This window comes from Mesoplodon mirus, assembly GCF_964341445.2.
Source record: "Mesoplodon mirus genome assembly, chromosome: 19".
Lineage (NCBI taxonomy): Eukaryota > Metazoa > Chordata > Mammalia > Artiodactyla > Ziphiidae > Mesoplodon > Mesoplodon mirus.
The window spans coordinates 47,148,953-47,171,294 of record NC_138995.1 but is presented as its reverse complement, the minus strand read 5'-3'; the positions used below and the strand labels follow the sequence as shown (position 1 = coordinate 47,171,294).

The 22,342-nt window shown below is 40.6% G+C and overlaps 1 protein-coding gene across 5 annotated transcripts in view; it reads right to left on the bottom strand.

Annotated features, from left to right (window-relative positions):
• ZNF507 (zinc finger protein 507) overlaps nucleotides 1-21,069 on the bottom strand; it is a 46,935-nt gene extending 25,866 nt beyond the window's left edge. Inside the window, exons 1-6 of one of the 5 annotated variants that reach the window (XM_082607588.1) lie at nucleotides 20,939-21,069; nucleotides 19,387-19,480; nucleotides 11,644-13,778; nucleotides 10,103-10,220; nucleotides 6,375-6,489; nucleotides 4,620-4,721 (exon numbers count right to left, since the gene is read on the bottom strand). In XM_082607588.1, coding sequence (XP_082463714.1) covers nucleotides 4,620-4,721; nucleotides 6,375-6,489; nucleotides 10,103-10,220; nucleotides 11,644-13,776 — 2,468 coding nt within the window. In that variant the 5' untranslated portion in view covers nucleotides 13,777-13,778; nucleotides 19,387-19,480; nucleotides 20,939-21,069. Of the gene's footprint in view, nucleotides 1-4,619; nucleotides 4,722-6,374; nucleotides 6,490-10,102; nucleotides 10,221-11,643; nucleotides 13,779-15,240; nucleotides 15,710-15,763; nucleotides 15,891-19,386; nucleotides 19,481-20,938 lie in introns of those variants that run through there. The other 4 variants (XM_082607591.1, XM_082607589.1, XM_082607590.1 and 1 more) reach the window with 4 other exon arrangements.
• Nucleotides 21,070-22,342: the final 1,273 nt, after the last annotated feature.

The window sequence follows — 22,342 nt, the reverse complement described above, 5'->3', positions numbered from 1 at the left end:
CAAGCCCTGGCTCTGCCACTTCTGAGACCATGGAAAATTGTTCAGTCCTTCCAGCCTCTGTTTCCATATCTACAACACTGGGGTAGTAATATTCCTAAGTACTGGGCTATCATGAGGATTAAGTGAGCTGACATATTGAATACTTAGCACATTGCCTGGTCCATGAAAAATGTTCTAAAAAAATGTTAGCTATTATTATTACTGTTTGTAATATATTTGTATTTATATAAAGACCAGACTTTTTACAATGACTGACCACACACAGGGGGCAACACTGTCATTCCAAATGTCATTTCCATTGCTTAAAACCTTTCTGGATTTTTTTTTCTTTTGATGTGGACCATTTTTTAAAGTCTTTATTGAATCTGTTACAATATTGCTTCTGTTTTATGTTTTGGTTTTTTTGGCTGCGAGGCATGTGGGATCTTAGTTCCCCGACCAGGGTTCGAACCCGCAGCCCCTGCACTGGAAGGCAAAGTCTTAACCACTGGGCCACCAGGGAAGTCCCTGGATTTTTTTTTTTTTTAAGATTTTTCTTTTACTTTTTGTGTCATATTAGAAAATCAGGATCATTAACACATAAGCACTCAGGTTTTTTGACCCAGTTGATGTGAATCCCTGAAAATCAGGGTCATTATTTTATAAGCACACATTTTTACCCCTCCCTTCATCATCTACCTTACTCACAAGGCTATTTAGAAAAATCAGCATCAACTTCAGAGTATAAAGACATAGAAGCCCTAACTACAAAGAAAAAGATTAATAAATTTGATTACATTAAAACTAGAAATCTCTGTTCTTCAAAAGACACCACTGAGAATAGAAAGGCAAGCCACAGTTTAGAAGATATGTGCAATATACATAATAGACAAAAAAACTTGTATTCAGAACACATCAAGAACTGCTGCAAATCAGTCAGTAAAAGGCAGACCACCCAATAAAGAAATGTGCAGTTAACAAATGAAAAGATGCTCAACCTCTTAAATCATCAGGAAATGCAAATGAGAACCACAACAACATACACACCTACCAGAATGATCAAAATTCAAGACTGATAATACAAAGTGTTGATGAGGGTATGAACTGGTACAACCACTGTAAACTGGTATAACCATTTTGGATAACTGTTGACAATATCCACCAAACCTGAACATAGCACACCCTATTACCCACATATTACACTCCTAGCTATAAACCAATGGAAAAGGAACCATTTCATATATGCACCAAAACATATGTAAAAGAATATTCCAAATGGTGTTATTCACAATGGTGGAACATCTGGCAATAATCCAAATATCCATCAGTAGTACAATAAAAAAATAAATTGTGGTATAAGCTCACAATGGAATACTATACAGTAATAAAAAGGAATGCATTAGTTCTACACTGAATTACACACGATGATGTTGAGTGAAAGAAGCTAGAAATAGGGACTTGCCTGGTAGAGCAGTGGTTAAGAATCCACCTGCCAATGCAGGGGACACGGGTTCAATCCCTGGTCCGGGAAGATCCCACATGTCACGGAGCAACTAAGCCCATGCGCTACAACTACTGAGCCCACATGCCGCAACTACTGAAGCCCGTGAGCTGCAACTACTGAAGCCCACTTGCCTAGAGCCCATGCTCTGCCACGAGAGAAGCCACCGCAATGAGTAGCCCCTGCTCATCACAACTAGAGAGAGCCTGCACGCATCAATGAAGACCCAATGTAGCCAAAAATAAAATAAATTCATAAAATAAAGAAGGTAGACATAAAAGAATATGTACTGTATGGTTTCATTTATATTAAGTTCACAAACAGGCAAAACTAATTTATGATGTTAGAAGTCAAGATGGTGATTATTACCTGGTGGGGAATAGGGGGAAGTTAGTGAGTGGAAGGGCCAAGAAGAGGGTGCTGCTGAGGAACTGGCAATGGTTTATTTCTTGGTCTGAGGAGTTACAAGGATGGGTTTACTTTGTGACCATTCATCAAGCTGTATGCCTTTAACTTACGCAATTTTCATGACATATACTGCCGTTAAGTTATAAAGTCTATTTCAAAATTTTAAAGAGAGACAGAGACTTATCAATCAAATGCAATGTTTAGACCTCCTAATATAAACAAAATAACTCTAAAAGGATACTTTTGAAACATTTAAGGAAATATTGGGTATTTCTGGACTGGGTATTAAAATAGGATTTGTATTAAAAAATCAACATATATATCTGGGTAGTTCTTCTACTTAAGGAAGAATATTACTACATATTTATTTTCAAAATATAATAAACTTATAGAACCAGAGCCATTTTATAGATTAAAAAAACTGAGGTATACAGATAATTACCAGTCATTTACTGAGTACCTACTATGTGCCAGGTAGTGTGCTGAGTACTTCAGTCCAAAGACCATGTACTTCCCTCTGTCATGTTGTCCCTCCTACCCTCTGCTTTGCCATGTAGTTTTGGTACCTAAGTACCAATACAATTATATTTCTAAGGGAAAATGGGTTCAATGCCACATAGTCAGGAGGAAACTTGGGAACCTGAGGAAAACGTTTTGTTGTCCCATCTTCTATCTCTAGCCAGTCATTCACAAAGGTGGTATTGGGGGAAGGAAAGCCGGGGGAACTCTGGTACTGCAATATTAAACTAAACCGAAGACAATCCAATACTTGAAAATTCTGAATGGACCCTTTAGTAACTTTTGGGGTCAGTGTTATAAATATCAAGTATAACAATAACTGGTATGTGGTTTACTCAGAATGTTTCTTAATAAAGCACTGAAAAACAAAGTCTGCTGCATTTGGTAGGACTGGGATGGGATGATGCTTTTTTCATCTTTCCCTGTCCTAACATGGGAATGAAAAACAGCTCTCTTCCTTCTGCAATGAGGACAGGGTTTCTGAGATAACCTCATGACTTCATGAGCAGAAGAAAGGAACCAGGCCCTTCAATGCTCCAAGTAACATGCTCGGTGCTTAATACATATAATCTCATTCAATCCTCCCCAAAATTTATGAGCTGGGCAGTAATCTCACCAGGTTCATATGGGAAAGGAGGGTTAGCTTAGGATAACATCCCCAGGGTCACCCGGTTGGGCAGAGGTGGTGTATGGTCCAGGCCTGAGACTAGAGCACGAGTGCTCCCCAAGACGCTGAGTCGCCTCCAAGGCAGTCAACACAGAATGGGGACCTCAGCTGTGACAGTATTTCTGCCTGGGTACAGCATCTCTCTTGTTAAAAAAAAAACAAAAAAAACTAATAAGCTTCCTGTCCACGAACAGAATTACTCTGTTTCCCAAATGATGAGAGGTCAACGTTTTTTTGTGTGTATGGTTAGACAATGAATCAGTGAGAAGGGATAAGGATAAAAACTGGGCCCAATAACTATTAGACAGCTACCATTTATGGGGTGCTTATTATGTGCCAGGATCTTACATATGGTATTTAATTTAGTCCTTACAACAGTCCTGTAAAGCAGGTGTCTTAATTATCCTCATTTTAGAAATGACAAGGCCAAGCATAGAGAAGTGAGACAGTTTGCCCAAGGGCACAAATGCCGTAAGTCAGAGAGCTCAGATTCAGTCCCAGGACTATGTGCTCCCAGAGCCAGGGCTCTGATACATGAAGCTATACTGCCCAGATCACACGAATGGTCTCAGGGAAGGACCAGTATGGCAACATAAAAGCAAAGGCAAGAGAAAAGAATAGTTATCAATACTGCAGAAACAGGCACGTAACAGGCACATTAAACACACACAATCAACCTGTTCTGCCCTCATGCAAAGACTACATGTGGTGTAGTGAAGCACTCTCACTCTATAAGAAATTTATCACTGCTACTTGTGAGCATGTTTCTTTACAAAAAGTAGGGAATCAGAAATGCAGGGTAGGCACCCTGAGAAAACAAGTCTCAACTCTGACCATAAGTGTACTAAGCAGCAGAACTGAGTGAAGCACAAATGAAATAAGCCAGAAAAACGACTGTGATTAAATTAGATATCAAGAAGGCTGTGCTTCCTAGCTAACTAAGCTTAAGGCAAACAGTATGTGACAATGAAGAGAAAGTCCCAGAAACATACTGGAATAGAACATGTTAATCCATAATGCTCTGTAGACGGCAAATCCCACTAAGACAAAGAAGGATAAGTACTTAAGGTACTTAAAGAAGGTTAAAAGAAGAGTCACAAGATTCGAAAGTTGGAAAATAAGTCTTACGTGAAAGGTAGTAATTACATGGAGGGGTTGGTATGACAACATTTTTTCTAAGGCACTCAGGCCAAACCCAGTGAGACAGTGTGAATAAATTTGGAAAATAACATACTGAGACTTCTCTGATGTTACAGGAAGAAGATTCTCACAGGATGTTGCCCACTGGAAGGAAGTCCCTAGGACAACTTGCAACCAATCCTATGAGTGTGAATATTTTAAGGACATGAGAAAACATAATCCCTAAAATAGCAAAAGCTATCAAAATGAGTCTTTTAGCTTAAGACTAGTCTATTCAGGTGGATGTGAAACCCTCTTCTACAGAACCAGAATCAATCATTAACCTCTTTCATAAATCTATCATAATTGTATATTTGAGAGTTTACTTGTTCATTGTCTAAAGCTTCAAGATGGCAGGGATGATACCTTTTTTCTTTTTTCTTTTTGTCCTCTGTGAAATCTGGGCCACCATCAGGATGGGATGATACCTTTTTATTGTGACCACAGTCTAAGAGTCTAACACAGCCCCTGGAACATAATATTTGCTCAATAAATATTTCTCAGTGAATTTCAACGAACCGTCTAGTTCTAGACCCAGAGAATGTTATCATATTCTTGCCTGGATTACATGGTATGTCATTAAATTTAAGAACAGACACCTGAAATATAAAGATAAGGCTTTCTCCTCATATCAGATGAACTAGTGTCCTCCATTTCCATCACGCTCTCCTAAATATTTCCTAGTGTAAATGATAAATGATACATGTTAAATACTACCAAGCACGCTTCATCTACAATGTATGGCATTGAGCTATTGTTAATAATGGTTAATGGCCTTAATTATACTCAGGGGAAAAAATCTTTCTTAGCAATCCCAGTTTTAAAAATATTTGAAATAAAAATAGAGACAATGACACAACATCAAACAGCTTCCATGGAGCTACAAAACTTTTTGCAAAGAGATACACTGCCTGCAAAGTGATTATATATAAGTTTGCTGGTTAGCGAATTAAGTGTATTAAATATTTAAAACCATATACATATATATATATATATAGAGAGAGAGAGAGAGAGCCACACTATGGGATCAAACAATGGCATTTTAAGGCACAGTCTGTCAGGTTTTCATTTAGATATTAATACAGTAACTTTCCCACAGGGACCTGTGTCATACCTGTAAAACCTGGGGAGAGTGTTAAAACACGAATCAAGTTTTGTTAAGGGGTTAAAAGAGCTCATGCCACTGCCTAGCACTCACTATTGGTTATGGTGACTGGTTTAACTCTGAGTGGAAGCTTGATGTTCCCTCACAGCTGCAAGTAGAACAAATTGCTCTGTGACAGCTGGACAAACTATGCAAAAATATCTTCATCTTTACTATACTTAAACAACAAGCAGTTTATTCGCAAGGGGCAAAGTTTATTTAAGAAGTAATTATTTCTATTTATCAGCCTATCTTGATCAACTGAGAGTGCCTATATTTTCTGAATACATATTAGAATTGGCTTTTGTAAAAAAATCAAGTGACAAAATTAAATTAAATCACCTTACTCTACACATGATAGATTTATTTTCAAAAACAGAATCTTTCACAGGGAATTTTATTGCTTTTAAGTTTTAAGAATCTTTTGCTGGAATATTGAGTACTTAACTGCCAAATTATTGAAATGTGCTCTAAGCACTGAAAACTGCTATGATAGTTTATACCCACATGAAACTGACGGATATAGACATCTTCTTATATTGCAACTAGACAAAATCTAGTCAAAAATAAGCCTAGGGGGCTTCCCTGGTGGCGCAGTGGTTGAGAGCCCGCCTGCCGATGCAGGGGATACGGGTTCGTGCCCCGGTCCGGGAAGATCCCACATGCCGCGGAGCAACGGGGCCCGTGAGCCATGGCCGCTGAGCCTGCGCTCCACAACGGGAGAGGCCACAACAGTGAGAGGCCCGTGTACCGCAAAAAAAAAAAAAAAAAAAAATAAGCCTATCATTCTAAGACTCAAGCTTAAAATTCACATTCTTTAACAAAGTAAGCAATACTCATGAAACCAGGAGGTGAAGGTTTCTTTGTGCTTAACCTATGTTTAAACAACTGCTATGAATTTTTAATTACTTCTACTTTTTTCTTTACTATAGAGTATTGTAACTTAAGTATTAAAACTCTAGGATCATCACACTTACCTATAAGGCTTATCAGAGTTATGGATTCGTCTGTGGTTTCTGACACCAACGTACGTTGTACTTGTATAATCACATACATCACATCTATACTGTTTCTGGACCGAAGACTTATTCCCTGGACAAAGTATTTCATAGTTTTAGTGATGTGCTTTGATTAGATTAAAATGACAGCATTTACATTCCATTGTAAACGAGTATTTATACCACACAGTACTAACATTTCAATGAAGGCTTTCTCACTGTTTAATAAAGTTAACAAGTTTGAATGTAGCTTTACAGGTTCTCCTACATCTGCACTATCAGTGGATATAAAGTGAATATCATCTGATCTGTAAACATAGATACATTGGGTTAGCTTCTACATAACCTTGTAAAAAATTCTAAAATATAATGAACCTGATGCCAGCTGCCCTGCTGATTGTGTAGCAGGTGAATTAACCAGAGATACACTGTTAATTTGAAAGGTGTTAGTCTAATCAATATTGGATATATTGTCTTAAGGAAACATTGATTTGCCAACAAGCTGTAATTTAATACTACAATACAACATTATAAAGTATGGCTACAAAGCATATCTAACAAACTCAATATAAAAAGCCCAAAGCTTTTTCACTCTGTAGGTTTCCTTTGTTTATAACTGTCAGCTATCAAAGCAACAACAGAAGGGAAAGCAATGGCAAAGTATTAAGTGCTATTTAATGTAGTATAATTATACCTAGTAAACTGACAGCTTACAAGGACTAACATGAATATGCAGCTCTCCGAAATCCAGGAAACATGGATCCATGGGAACAGGCCTTGTCACTAAACTCACTCTGCAACAACAGGGCTGGGGAATTCCAATCAGGGTAAGCTTGAGGCAGTACAAGCAGAATGAGGTGATCATAGGAAACTGTTCCTGAAGATATTCAGTGATTTATTTACGCTTCTGTCAGCACAAAGTCCACAGCCTATTCATAGCCTGACTGCTTTATATTCAGAAGCAAAGCAAGCATAGAAGCTGAAGAACAAGGCACGACAGGAAGAAAGCTTAGGTAGAACACTAGCACACACTGCATGGAAGTAAAATTGGTGATAACAAAAGAAAACCCACGTGGAAATGTTAACGAAGAAAATCCTTAGGTTAAATGTAAGCTTTCTAAAACTGAAAATTTCTTTTGCTAATAACTACTTTTGCCAGGCAGAACAAAATGTCCTGATTTCCTGGTATAAATCTGTAACATTAATACACACACTAATCATAATTATAATCTAAGTATTGCTCTTAATTGGTAGGTTAAAAACCTGGACTTGATAAGTGGCACTGCTCTAGATACAGTTAAAAAAAAAAAAACTCTGAAAACATGAAGTGTGAAATATTGGATAATGGTTTTGTGTGGGAAATATTACAGATCAATGACAACTAATAAAAATGACAGATGGAAAAACTTAATATAGCTCAGAATGAGAGCCTGTGCTACTTCAAGCAACTGTTTCCAATAGAAAGAATATTGGAGTTAAATTTCAAAAACTTGGGTTTAGTCTCTGCTCTGCCACTTAGTACCAATGTGATCATGGGCAAATTATTTCACCTCTTGAGGACTCAGTTTATTCATCTACAAAATGGAAATACTGGAACCTCCCAGCATGGTGTGGTAAGCCCAGGAGCATGCTGTACTCCTCCTTCACCTCAGTCTGTATGTTACCTGCATGTCTGTGTCAAGTCTGACCCATCACTAGCTGGAGACTCCCTGAGGGTAGGGATCTGCCTGTTTTGCTTACACAGAATCCCCAGGACTTGGCAAATTATAGATTTACAATAAAGAACAATTTAATTAAATTTCGTGAAGAAACATCATATGAAAGTGCTTTGCCCAGAGCTCTCAGAGCACCTGTGGTGTTTGCTGACATACCTGTCAGTACAGTTTTGTGTTCCTCACTGGGCTGGGTACCTCGAAGGCAGTGACACCTCCACCGCACTCCAAGCACCTAGCACAGTATCCAGCTCAAGATGGGCACTCCACGCCTTCTGGCAGAACAAATGCCTGAGGTACATTGGATCTCTGAGTCAAAAACGTGCCACAAGTTATCTGTGCTATTGTGATGGATGAAGACTGGGAGCCACAGAAGCATGCATCTCCCCTCTTGCTTAATTAGTCTATTAAAGGGTTAAAAAAGTTTTGATAAACATGAATTATTTTTTTCTTCTTTGTGAGCTAAAAACTTGTTCTTTGGCCTGAAAACTAGATTTTGAGAGATCTAATAGCGAATCAATAAAGTATCAGTATAGATGTAAGTACGCAGGAGGTTATCAGCCGTCTGAATTGTTACACTACCACGACAGAGAACAGCAAATAGAGCCAAGTGGGGATGTGAGGGTGGGGAGGAGAGGCATGGCAAGCAATTTAAAATCCATACGTGTAGCCTTAAGAAACAGAGCATGCGCCACAAAGAGAGGCTGCAAAATGGAATGTGGTGGATAGATGCTAATGCCATGAAGCTCAAATTGGTTATTTTAATTTTGAGCTGACATTTCAATATTTTTAATTCAAATTGTGCGTTTTAATTTGTTAACCCATTTGGCCAGTTTTAAATTATTGTTTTTAGAGATGGTGCTAGAAAAGACATATTCTACCGCTGGTAGTAACCACAGGTGGTGCCACTGAGTGAGTAGTACTTACTTTATTCCTTCATTAGGGATTTATGGCCCAAAGATATCAAATGTTTTAATGTCTCCTTTAAAGGGGATATGGAAACATCATGAATTAAGATAAAAGGAGGCATTTAGGGCTGTTTTGTAAAAGGGGAACACAACAGTTTAACTCGGCCATCTATGGCAGGAACAGATGCTATGTCATAAACTCCTTGTGTTTTGGACAGTTCTACAGGGATGACATCTGTTTGACAAGGGAACTTTGGTGCTGCAGTGCTATCAAAATCAGTTCTTTCAGAAACTTTCTAGAATCAGTTTTGCTTTCTGGGGTATAATTTATTGAAACATTATGGTAAAACACTTTACTCTGCAGTTGTTCCTAACTTTAATTCTTAGGAAATCTAAAAAGGAAAGTCACTCCAGTATATTTTACTTCCCATAAACACTATGTACTACACTTGAGACGTTTAAAGTATATCAATTTAAGTGAGCTGATGCAAGGAAGCACAGCTTATTACACTTTAATTCTCTGGATGTGGCATCCGCCTTTTCAGGGAACTCTGATTAAATCTTTTGATTCTAATATTCCTATTAGCAGAAACTCGGCCGACTGGTACCTAACCAGTATATAAAAACAGCCTGTGTTGTTTTTTTAAACAATGAAGATGAAATCTGGCAGTTGCACTTGGATAAGAATAAGATCACAGCAGGAAGCCTCAGTTAAAGATTGAGGTGGGGGCCTACCATCTGCAAAAGCTACGTTCTCAGTGGGTCAACTGGTATTGAGAGAGGAAAGGAGGCTTTCTTTCCATGCTGCAGCTTCCCTGGCTTGCTGGCATGTCATCTCAGCGTTTCTGCTGTACTTGGCTCTTATAGGACAGCATACATTGCAGAGTGTATCTACCTATACAGCTGAGGCTGAGTACTTACTAATATAGTACTTCATTTAGTACTCAGAGATAAGATTCACTCACACAGTTTAAAAACAGAGGCGAATAGATGGAGCTTTAGTCCTGAAAATAGCCCACATGACAACGAAGGGCATTTTTGACTTCATATGATAATCAATATCGTCTATACAAAAAAATGCAGATACCTTCCTGAACACATTTTCCATCAGTTTTATCACTGGAAATTCTTGACTCATTAGAAGTTGCTATTGACAAGGTATCTGGAAGACTGTGTTGCTCTCTCTCATGGTTCCTTAGTTGACTCTAAAAAATTGAGAGAAATTAATATGTAATTTTCAATAAACATACTTACACAGTTACTAGGAGGCTGTAGAAGGAGTTAAACTGCTTTCGTGGCCTAGTACCTAGAACACACTACCAATATTTAAAAATCAAACATGTTAAGATTACTTGAAACATTTGACAGCTTATGGAAAGAAATACACTGAGGAAAACACAATCTTATCAAAAAGGCAGTTCCTCTTTTCACATTCTCTGAAAGGAAGCCACCACTGTCTTAGGCAGTGCTTATGCACGGCATGTGTATGCCTCCTGAAACACTGGTGAGCCCAGGGGAAAGAACAGAGTGTTCAGAATAACTCAGTACTTTCACAAAAATAAATCCATTCAGTTAACTTCTGCACTTCAGCTGATTTCTGCCTTTAAATATCAACTAAATTTGTAAAAGAGACTTAGTTGGAACTGCGACTCCAAGGACATCTCCCTCCTTACACCCACCCCCATGAATCAAGAGTGCAGCAGCAAAAGCAGCTCCTGGAACTTGCCTTTGCAGCCCATCTGAACGGCTACTTGTCCAGTGGCCAGAGGCCATTTCAGAATTGCATGAGAGCAATCCAAGAGGTGGTGAATCTCAGACTCAAAGGCTTTTTAATTCCTGCTTAACTGTTTACTACCAGCTGGACCCCAACTCTGGCTAATCTGAGAAAAAAGTTGACATCCCAGTTAGCCCTTTACAATACGCTTCCCCCCCCCCCCACAAACAGTCAACTGGCATATTGAAGAAAAGTTCTAAACCAATGATTCAATGAACACAAGTTGCCTTTACAAAACAGTATTTTCATACTGGTCGTTGGTTTTAGGTAGCACTTAAAATGAAAATCACGGTCAAAGTAATCCTTGAAAGTACTGTAAACTTCCCATAAAATATAACATACATGGCTCTATTTCCACTGTGCTGTCTTTCATTAAGTCCCATACAGTCCATTTTTGCTTGTGGTAGGATATAAATCACTGTCGGTTGGTTGTGTAGCAGATGAAGTGAATGACTTGCATTTTGGGGCCACGTAAGATGAAAAATAGATACATCAATCACATAGGGTTAAACCTGTGTAAGTCAAATGTGTGTACAATGTTCCTCCACTGTAATTCCCTTGCACTTTAAAATCAACACACTTTAAAAAAGATATACACGTGGAAACATTAAACCAATAAACACAGGGCCTGTTAAGGAGGTGGCAGGCAGGGGGAAAAACTCCTACACCAGACGACCCAGACTTCAGTCCCAACTTTAATACTAATCAGTTGGGATCCCACGGGCAGATTACCAAATTTTCTGGGGCTCAGTTTCCTTACCTATAAAATGAGGTGGGTGGACTGTATCTACAAAGCTCCCTCCATGCTCTAAAATTCTAAGGTTCTCCGAATGATTTCATGAACCAATGCTTACCTTATAATGGAAGGATTCTTCACACTGCTTGCACTGGTATATCCTTGTTTTACAGTGGTTGATCATGTGGCTCTCCAGGTCTTTGCTGTTGTCAGCTATGTGCTCACAGATAGGACACTGATAGGGCTGTCTCTGTCGATGGACTCGCAAGTGCTGCTTGATGTAGCCCTTGTTACCGCTGGTGTAGTGACACAGGCGGCAGCGGTAGGGCCGGTCAGCGTTTGGGATGTACTCCACGACGTTGCTTCCTGACAAACTTGCATCACTGCTGGGTTGGCACTGGGCATTATCCTGCAGTTCTTTCAAAATGTCATCATCGGAAGCATTTTGGTCTGTCCTTTCCCTTAATTTTTCAATCACGGTGAGTAAGGACATGCTGATGCCTGTCTTAACTTGCCCATCTGACAATTCCTGCCTACCCTCTGGGAGTGCTACCAAGGTAGAGCTGCTTTGGTTGAAACCGGTCAATCCCTCTGAAGAGTTTTTAAGTGGTGACATCATTTTAGAATATGCTGCCAACGTACCATCTACTTGCCTTTGTCCAGTGTCTGGATCTAAAAGCTTTATATTCCCGTAGTGCCCAAGGTTGGCTCGTGTTAGCTCTGCAGCTCTTATAGGCATGGTGACCAGGGCTTCTGCAGCTAATGAGTGTAGTCTGAGAGACTCAGAATTTGTCCTTCTTCGGCCTGGTGGGGCATTCTCATCAGTAGCCAGTCCTTTACTTATTAACTCACTGTCTTTCTTCTCTGCGTTGCTCCAGCCTATGATCAGCCCCCCAATATCGACAGTGCATTTATCAGCATGATAGACTTCATCCCTTCCTTCACATCCAATCTTGGCTTCTGTCTGGCTCAGGTTTTTCCCCTCTTCAATTTCAGCATTCATGAGGAAATGTTTCTGCGAAAGAGTCTCTTCAGCACTTGGAAGACGCTCCACTATCACATTAACATGACCTTTTTTATTTGGGCTACTGCTAATGATTTTCTGTGCCGATGAAAGTAGGCTATCAGCAACCAGGTTCTCCTCTGCATCCGAAATCACCTCCAGCATTTCTTCCTCATTAGGGTCAAGGGTAACTGACTGACTTAGATGAACAGCCCCTTCCACACTCTGTTCTAAAGGAGACGAAGATGATAATGGTTCTGAGCTGCAAATCTGCACTTGTACTGATGGCCCGTTGTGGATACTCAGTTCATTGTCTCCAATTGCAATGACTACTGCGTGGACCCCACCAGGTGCAGCGGCCACTGAAGAATCCAGCAAACCCAGGGGCTCATTTTCATTTTCAAAGATTGGATAGGAGCAATCAACCTCCCCAGCATGTTTCCAAGCATGTGTTTTCAACATTCTCTGCTGGCCACAAGTGTAACTACAAAACAAGCATCGATACATGCCATACTGTTCATAGGCATACCACTTCCTCCTACCCATTTCTGCCACAGATGCCGTTTGGATGGTATGAGTCTGTGGGCCATCCACACTTACTGGGATGTCAGGAATGGTTTCATTAATTCTTCCAGAGGTCCTCTGACACAAAGAGCTGGTGGGGCTTACGCACTGCTGGGCTTTGGATTGAGTGTGACTGTTGGCATCGTTTTCGTGGTCATTCACCACGTGAGCTTCAAGCTCCTCTTGGCTTTTAGATGTAATATGGCACTCTGCGCACATTAGTATCACTTCATTCTGCTGACCGTGCTGCTTGATATGATCTTTTAACACAGAAAAAGATGATGACAGAAACTTACAAAGGCTACACTGGTAAGACATAGCCTTCCCGTCGTTCTGGGCAAGAGAGTCAGGGGTAAAATGTATTTGTGACATCTCAGCCCTTCTATTATCAGCAGCAGGTGACTGGGTTACTTTAGCTGGTATCTCACAAGATTCTTGACTTTCAAGAGAGTGTGTTGCAGCACTTGAACGTGACCGTTTTTTGCCAATTAAAAGACACTTTTGTGACTTTTCATGTTCCACTATCTTGCTTAACTTCTGAATAACATGGATTAATGGATCTGTTTTAGCTTTTCCTTTTTCATCAACTTCCAGTGATGAACTGATGACAGTTTTGGCAGTCAACATAGCTTCCTGTTTCCTGATACCTGGCACCAACATGGCGACACTGCTGCTTTCTTCCATATCTAAAAAGGAGAATATATGACAGAAAGAATCACCAGGTTACAGGATCATTACAGGCATATAATTCAGGAAATCTAAACTACTCTTTGATTTAAGCTAATCTAAGTATTTTCTAACCTGGGAGTTCCATATCAATATACCTGGCTATCCTCAACAGAGACTTAAATTGCTTACAAGTTTTCTTTGGAATGCTGTCCCCTATCAAGACTGGTGATTGAGATGTTTCCATCCTTCATTTCTTTCTTTGGAAATGCCTTTAACAATCTACATCTCCTTTTTTCTTCACTTTCTTTCCCCTAGACATCTAGCTGGACCTAATCAGTACTCCTTCTCTTTTGCACAATGCCAGAAAAAAAAAAAAAAGACTGCTATTCCATTATCAAAGGAATACAGCCATTCCCAGGGCATGTGGAACCACCTCAAGTTATTATGAAATACTATTCTGTAAAGCCAACACATGATTGATACAATTCTTGGGAGACAACTTCTTACACCAAATATAATTGTGGTTTTATTACTAAAAGCATGTTTTTGTTTTTGTTTTTTCTCCCTAGATCTTTGGAATTGTGAAAATATGGGCATGTAATCTATTGTAAAGGGCACAGTGTATTTTGAGAAGTATTATGCAAATGAAACTAAATAAAAGCAATGATCCAGTTCCTTTTTTTTTTTTACTTCCTTTGATTTATTTTCCTGAAGATAAACCACAAACTATGCTGTGGTTTTTTCTGGAGGTCATATTAGTGGGTCAACTATTACTCATACACATACATTTTTTTTTCTGAAAGGGAAAGGGGCATTGGAGAAGGAAAATATTGATATCCTAGTCGTGTTTACGTATAAAAAAGCACAGAGGCCTTAAAAAAGTCATTTCCTACAGGTTATCTGTAGGTTCTAGTAATGTGCTATCGCCGAGGAAGTCATTAACATAACAGGCTTACCTTTCAGCCTAAATCTTGAATACTCTACTTCCTGGCAGTACTTTCATTTCAAACATTTCCTTTGGCTTAAAGTGAGATTAATTTGTTGACTTGGATCACGTTTTTAAGTTTAGGCTTTTTTCCAGCAACAAGTTTTGTTTTTCCACATTTTAGGTGCATTCTGGAATCTTACTCACAACATTCAATAAATGCCAGCAAAATTTCTAGTGGCACTAGCTATGGACCAAAGATCATACTATTCTTAAACCTCAGTCACAGGCTCTGAATTCTCTTCAGGAGGCGAATCATGGCTCCTCTTCCCTCAAATGGCTGAATCAACATACAGGGGCCCTTTAGCCACTGCCAAGATCATATCTAAACTCCTGCAAGACCTCACCAGTGCTCTGACCAGCTGCAGGCCCAGTTCTCCCACATCAACTGACAGCAGTTAAGGTTTTTCCTCTCTTATTTTCTACTCTTTGTGGCACATTAACTTTTCTATACCCAGATCCATGTCATGCAAAAAGGTAAACATATTACTCACAGCTTCTTTAGTACTACTTCTTCCCTCTGTCCTGATACTCTGCTCTGTGCGATCAGCTTTTTTCTCTTCCACTTGTAGCTGCACTCCCAGCAGGGAATGCATTCCACAGCCATTACAAACAATGACAGCTATGCCAGCTCCCCAAGGCCAGTGGCCCTTTAGCCACTGTCTCCCCTAAACAACCTGAGGACATTACCTCTCAAAAGACTAGCTCCTTTACATCCTTCTCAAATAGGAAGAACAGAAATGTTTTAAAATCTCTACACTCAACCTTAAGTCACTAAAGAAGGGACCAGTGGGGGAAACAATTTGTTTCTTTAGAAAAACCCTTTGTGACTTCATAAGTCACCTTATTGCCCGAGAATTCCACATTTTTAGGCCAAGGGAAGCTTTGGCTCTTCTTGTGATTACTGACTTCCCTCTAGGGTCATTCACTTAAGGCTTTATTTCTTTCAATTCAATTGTTAAATGCAAATTTCTTAAATAATAGCTAATAGGAATCCTTGAACATTTAATTTCTTACATAAGATTTGGTGCGCTACTATAGATGGAAGGTCTCCTTCCCATGAAATGTGACATCATCCACGTAGGCTGACTGATAACCTGGAGGTTAACCAGTGAATATTTGCTCAACAGACTTTGCACACCCACAGGGTTACAAAGGTGGCTCATTATCCTTCTTCTATTTAATGACATAATAGGAGGGAGACGGAGCAGTGCCAACTTCCTCCCTGTGGATATTTCAGTGTGTACCTTAAAAAGAAAGCAAAATGAAGAAGAGGAGGAGTTCATCTTATCTCAAGAAAAAAGACTAATACAAAAGCACCTGACAAAACATTCAGAATTTAAAGCTGTGTCTGCTCAGGCATTAAGAGCTAATGGAAATTTGCAGCAGATGCTCCAATTTTCCCTGAACATTTATGTAAGTATCTCATTTTAGAGGCTGCATACATTTGGGAATAAGTACAGAAATGGCACACATAAAACAGATATGACAACATAAAATACATCAAGAAACACCTGAAAAACCATTTTGGGTCCACACGGCAAAGTCGATGCACAAGTCTCATTAAAACAAAAGGCTTTGTTTAAAAAAGGTTAGATAAACAGCTCATAATAAAGTATACACAGAGAGGAAGTTAAGTTAAATCTTGGCCAACTCAAAATTTTCACCAAAATTTCACTTAGGCCACCAATGTGCGTGTGCGTATATGTGTGTGTGTGTTGAATACATATGGGATTACATGTTGTGAAGTAAAATTTGAATAATAAAAGAGATAAAAATAAGGAGTACAGATTCAATCCTAGTGGCTCAAGATTGCCAACAACCTGGATTATGATAATCCGCATACTATCCATGACCTCCAAGAAGAAATTAAGGTGAATGAAACTTAAAAAAAAAAAAAAATTACCAAGGGGGAGTGGGGGCGAGTGGAGAGGTTGAGGATATAAAGTAAGAATGGCAAATTTTCTAGCTGGAATCATTGAGTATCTAGGAGTTCATTATATTATTCTTTCTACTTGTGTAAATGTTTAAAATTTTTAAAAATAAAAAGTTAAAGGACTTCGTTTGTGGCACAGTGGTTAAGAATCTGCCTGCCAATGCAGGGGACACGGGTTTGAACCCTGATCCGGGAAGATCCCACATGCTTGCTCAGCAACTAAGCCCGCGCACCACAGCTACTGAGCCCGTGCTCTAGAGCCCACGAGCCACAACTGCTGAGTCTGCATGCCACAACTACTGAAGCCCGCGCGCCTAGAGCCCACGCTCCACAACAAGAGAAGCCACCGCAATGAGAAGTCTGTGCACCGCAATGAAGAGTGGCCCCCGCTCGCTGCAACTAGAGAATGCCCCCGTGCATCAATGAAGAACCAACGCAGCCAAAAATAAACAAACAAACAAATTTATTTAAAAAAACAACATTATGTACAAGGCACCAAGCCAAGTACCAAGAAGAATGGAAAAAATTTAAAATTTATAGTACTCACAGAGTTTAAAACTGAGTTAAGTGGATAAGACTAATATATTTAGAAGTTAAAAAGAATTAACAGCTTTAAAATAACCCAGCAGTACACAAGGTGAAATAATCAGAAGGCAACATCCAATGACCAAATCCTAACAGAGACTGAAGAGCTCATTTTGGTCTAGGGAGGGAAGAAAAGGCTTCTTGAAGAGGTAAGATGCACACCGTATTCCAAAAGAAGAGCATGCTGGACGTCACCCATTTGCCCCTCTGGGCTGTCTCCTCTTTTCCACTCTGCTCTCTGTCCCAGGAGGGATTACATCATTAGGCTCCCATGCCCTCTGGTTGAGTTATGCCAATGGGGAGCCATGACAGGAGATAAGAAGGCAACAAAGAGAGATCAAGACATTCATTTCCCTGGTTTCCTCCCTCTAGGTCACCTTGAAGTGGCTGTGTTCCTCAACAAAAGGCCATTCTCTCCAGGCAGGCTATTCTACAGGACCCTCCCTTCTCCTGATGCTGCCAGCTCCAGATGACAGAATTATTCCTGTGGTTTGCCTACACAGGTCCTACGCCTTTATAAGTATCTTTGTAAATACATCCTCCCTGAATTATCCTAATCTGAGTGTGCCATTTTGCTTTCTTGGAATTTGCTGACAAGAAAGCAGCCATAACATTAGATTTTCAGAAGCGAGAGTAAGCACACTATCTAGGGAATAGTGAAAAGATCAGTATCGCTGAACAATAAGGTTTACTAGGATGAGGAAAGACTATAGGCATTAGCAAAACACGGGTTTTCTCGTTTGGAATCTTTAGACATAACATTCGACCAAATAGATCAAATTGTTAGAAATAAATAAATAAATAAATGAATAAATAAATAAAAGTTGTATCCCAAGCCAGAAAAGTTCTACAGCCTTCTCCACTGAGTCTCAAGTCTTCCCTAAACAACGGAATCCCATAGGCAAAAGCTTATAATTAATGTCTCTCCCAAAAATAGAGCCAAATTATTTCAGTTGTCTTTATTTCCTTACAGTTTGCTATTTGGTTTATTTGTACACCTAATCAGTTCCTTTCAGTTATAGCAGTATGGTTATCATACGTAAAATCAAGCTGAACAATTCATGGGGGCTTGGGTAGAACTAGAGAAAGGCCGTAATTTTCTGTGAACGTACAAAGACAGTTCAGTATGTGATACAAAGAACCTTTTCTTCCAGACGAAGAATTTGTTCTTTCCGAATAGAAAAACATTGTGTTATAGAAGTAATGGCCAATTCCTCGTTCTTCCATATTATCGTAATTGTAAAATATAAAATATTCATTTTGTTCCAGCCAAAAGAAGGCAGGGGACATAGCTCATGGGTCCCACTCCTAGAGGAACCTCAGCTGTGTGACCTTAGGCAAGTCACTGTTTCTGAGCGTTTTACATTCTACAGATGTAAAACAAGAGTTGTGCTGGATGAACTTTCATGTTCCTGTCCTATAAGCTGTCTATAAAAAGTTACCTTGAAACTGCTTACACGTTATAGATTTACCTTACTAACGTTAGCTATAATTTACTTAATTATTAATTGCCCACCAAGAAAAAACCAAGTGCAAATATCAAAGTATATGAATTTCATAGTATAAAATTTCTTAGCTGGCATCTAGCCTGAGAGAATATTTGAATTTCGCAGCTGCAATTAAGACATAAGGTCTAACTAATGTTAACCAATATTCAGATTTAACATTTGCTGAGCACCTATAATGTGCCAAGCAATGTGCGGGAGACTACCAAAATAAGTAAGAGGGAACCCTTGCCCTTGAGGTGCTCACAGACCAGAGAGTAGTGCCAGTGTAGATTCTGTGTATTATTCATGAAATTCCTGGTAATACTGGCCTCTTTATTTGCAGATAAGGAATCTGAGGTTCACAGATGCAAAGTAATAGCTAGTTTAAGAACTGGAATCCAGGCCTATCTGATTCTAAATCCATCCTTTCTCAATACACCAATTTTCCGCTTAATTCTCAGTGTGAACAAAAAAATGTATAAAGTATAAATAATGAAAAGAGCAACAGCCCCTTACAGCTAGGCAGTATCAAACATGTATGTTTGAGCTTCATTAAGTCTTTGCGACAGGCTAGGTGGGTGTTACACAGTTCTACAAATAAGGAAACATTCAGTGCAGTTTAAGTGACTTACCCAAGGTTACATGGCTGTTAAGTGGCAGAGCCTGTGTCTTTCAAATCAATTCCTGAAATTAATACAGTCCCCTGGATCGATCTTCAAAATCCAGCTGTGGCCAAGAACGACAAAGTATATAGTATCAAACATTTCTCTTTCTTGGTGAAACAAAGTAATGATTTTTTTTTTTTGGCAGTGAAAAATTGCCCAATATTGCATGTCAAAAAGAAATTCAGAGGAACGTCCACGCAACCCATTACGTGACGCAAATTTACATCATTTACCTAACAAGCAGATTTCAGGATTTTGCACCAGTTAGAAAAAGCAGCTCTGGAAACTTCTCCAATAATTGTGTATTTTATGTTTTAGCTCAGAATTTATCTAATTAACTCAAAATACTATTGGTTTTACTGATAACACTTTCTAATAAATAAGAAACAATAAATTGTATATTGCCATTTTAATCTTAACCAAAACTACAATCTAAAGGGTGACTGCAAACTTCCAGCAGTTCTACACCTGAACGGCATCATGAAAGATAAAACACAGCGGACTGACCTATGTATCTTCTAAGGCACCTTCCTGCCCTGGTCCTGCATTTCTTTGCTACTGTTTCTTATACTACCTAGAATGAATCTAAAAGATCAAAGAATGGTATTCATTTCACCTAGAATGCAACTTTATCGATTATGGTTAAGTAAATAGTTTACTGCCAGGGCAGAAAGCACGTATTTGGCTTTCCCCTGAAATTAATTTTAAACGAGTTAGTGAAGTAAAGAAATGAAGGGCCAGGCTTTCTCTTTTAATCAGTAATGCAACCCATACACTGAATCAGAGCAGAGTACTGCAGAAAGTACAAACTCAAAGAACAAATTCAATTACTGATAAATCCAGTAATTGCCGGACAGGAGAGATGCGGACTGACAGCAAATTACAGCCCACTGCAGTACTAAAAAGAGCGCCTACGGGGTGGGATGGTGGCCTCTGCCTAATTAATCATCCAGGCCTTCCACACACAAGCCATTCACTACGGATGCCCCCAGGTCTTACACGGTGGGAGCTTTCCCCATGATCTCAGTGATCTCTGGGGAGACCACTTCATGGAGAAGGTTCGAAATACGTGCAGAACACCAGAACGGCGTCTATGTACTAGCTTTTCCTACACCAAGCAGTGGCTTGGGAGATGCGGGTTGAGAAAAATAATCAACAGACGCGGTGAGGACACCGTTGTTCGCTCCATCCCAACAGGCCTAAGCGGTTTCACACGTGCAAAGGGGAGGGAAGCGATACCCGGCGGGCCTGCCTGCGGGCCAGGCTGGTGAGAGTACGCGGGCAGCGGCAGGTTCCCCCCCACCCCCAGGTGCAGGGCAAGCCCGGAGTCTCCACAGGCCTTGCTGTGGGCGGCACAGAGGACTGAAAAGGGACACGGAACTTGGGGCATGTGGCCAGCATCGGGCGGGTGTCTGCCGGCTGAGGAGGAAGCCGGCGCCGGTAGAGGCCTGAGGGGAGGACGCACATGGCCGGCGGCGGCGCTAACAGCGGGCGGAGGGGCGGCCCCGGGGCGCGGTACCTGCGGTCGGGCGGCGGCTGCTGCTTCCGCGAGCCTCCTTTGGCCGGCCAGGAGCCCGGCCGTGCCCTCGCCCCTCGTCCTCGCCCACCTCTCTCCCTGCTCTTTTCCCTCTTTCCCCCTCGCTTTTCCCCTCCTCATCCGGAGCTCCAAAATGGCGGCGTTGGGGACGGATCACGTGAGCCGCGGGTAGGTCAGGTGACCCGAGTGGCGGGCGGAGGGGGCGGGGGCGATGCTCAGGCCCCGCCCATGGGCATCCCGGGGCGCCGGGCTGGGCGGGCGCAAAGAGGATACCCTGTCCTCTCACTGCAATCCCCGGCTCCTGGGTGGGGTTACGGCGCGGGCTGTCGGGCTCCCACGGCCCAAGCGTGGCCTTCTGAGTGGTCGTTGGGTCTAGAAGTCAGTGAGTGCTCACTTTGGAGTCTCCCCACGTCGCCCAAACCTGCTGTGGGCTAGGTTTCCTTTCCCTCATTGGCTCTCAGCAGTGGGCGTTGACATTCTTTACAGCCCTATGCTTCTGAATTTGTTACAGCTTTTGGTTGGGCTATACTTTTTTGTGGTATTCTTGGCTAAAATGTAGAGGTGCTACCTAGGTTCAGGGCTGGACTTCAAGTGTGCCTGGTGAGGGGCAGAGCTGGCCCTGGGAAATCTATTTGCTGGAGAGATTGAGGATTTTGAGGGCAAGAACTCATCCTGAGAGTTGGAGGACCGGACTTGGTAGCTTGCTTCACCTGGTAGCACAACCTCAGTCCTCTGCGGGCACCATGGTGTTGGTCATTTGGATCTGTTTTATGACATACATGCCAGCTTTATAAGCAGTCCTGTTTCCATTCCTCTGCTGACGGAGTAAAATGCAATGTTAGTTAAACGTTCCACCCAACTTCAGGAATGCTGGACAGGTTTGGTGTATTGGGAACTACACAGCAGGGTGCTTGGATCCAGACTGAGCAGGTGGGCCGTGAACAGTAGGAAGGGAGTAAAACTGAAGATTCCAGTCATAGTAATGGGCTTGTTCAGTGAGATACAGGCATACCTGGGAGAGATTGTGGATTTGGTTCTCGACCACGACCTCTGCCATAAAGCGAGTCGCATGAATTTGACATCAATTGGTTGCCCAGTGCATATAAAAGTTTTGTTTACACCCTACTGTAATCTCTTAAGTGTGTAATAGCATTATGTCTAAAAAACAGCATACATGCCTTAATTAAAAAATACTTCATTGCTAAAACATGCTAACCATCATCTGAGCCTTCACATTCATAATCTTTTTGCAATAATAACATCAAAGGTCATAGGTCACTATAACAAACATAATAATAATGAAAAGGTTTGAAATATTTTGAGAACTACCAAAATGGGATGCAGAGACATGAAATGAGCAAATGCTGTTGAAAAAAAATGGCACTG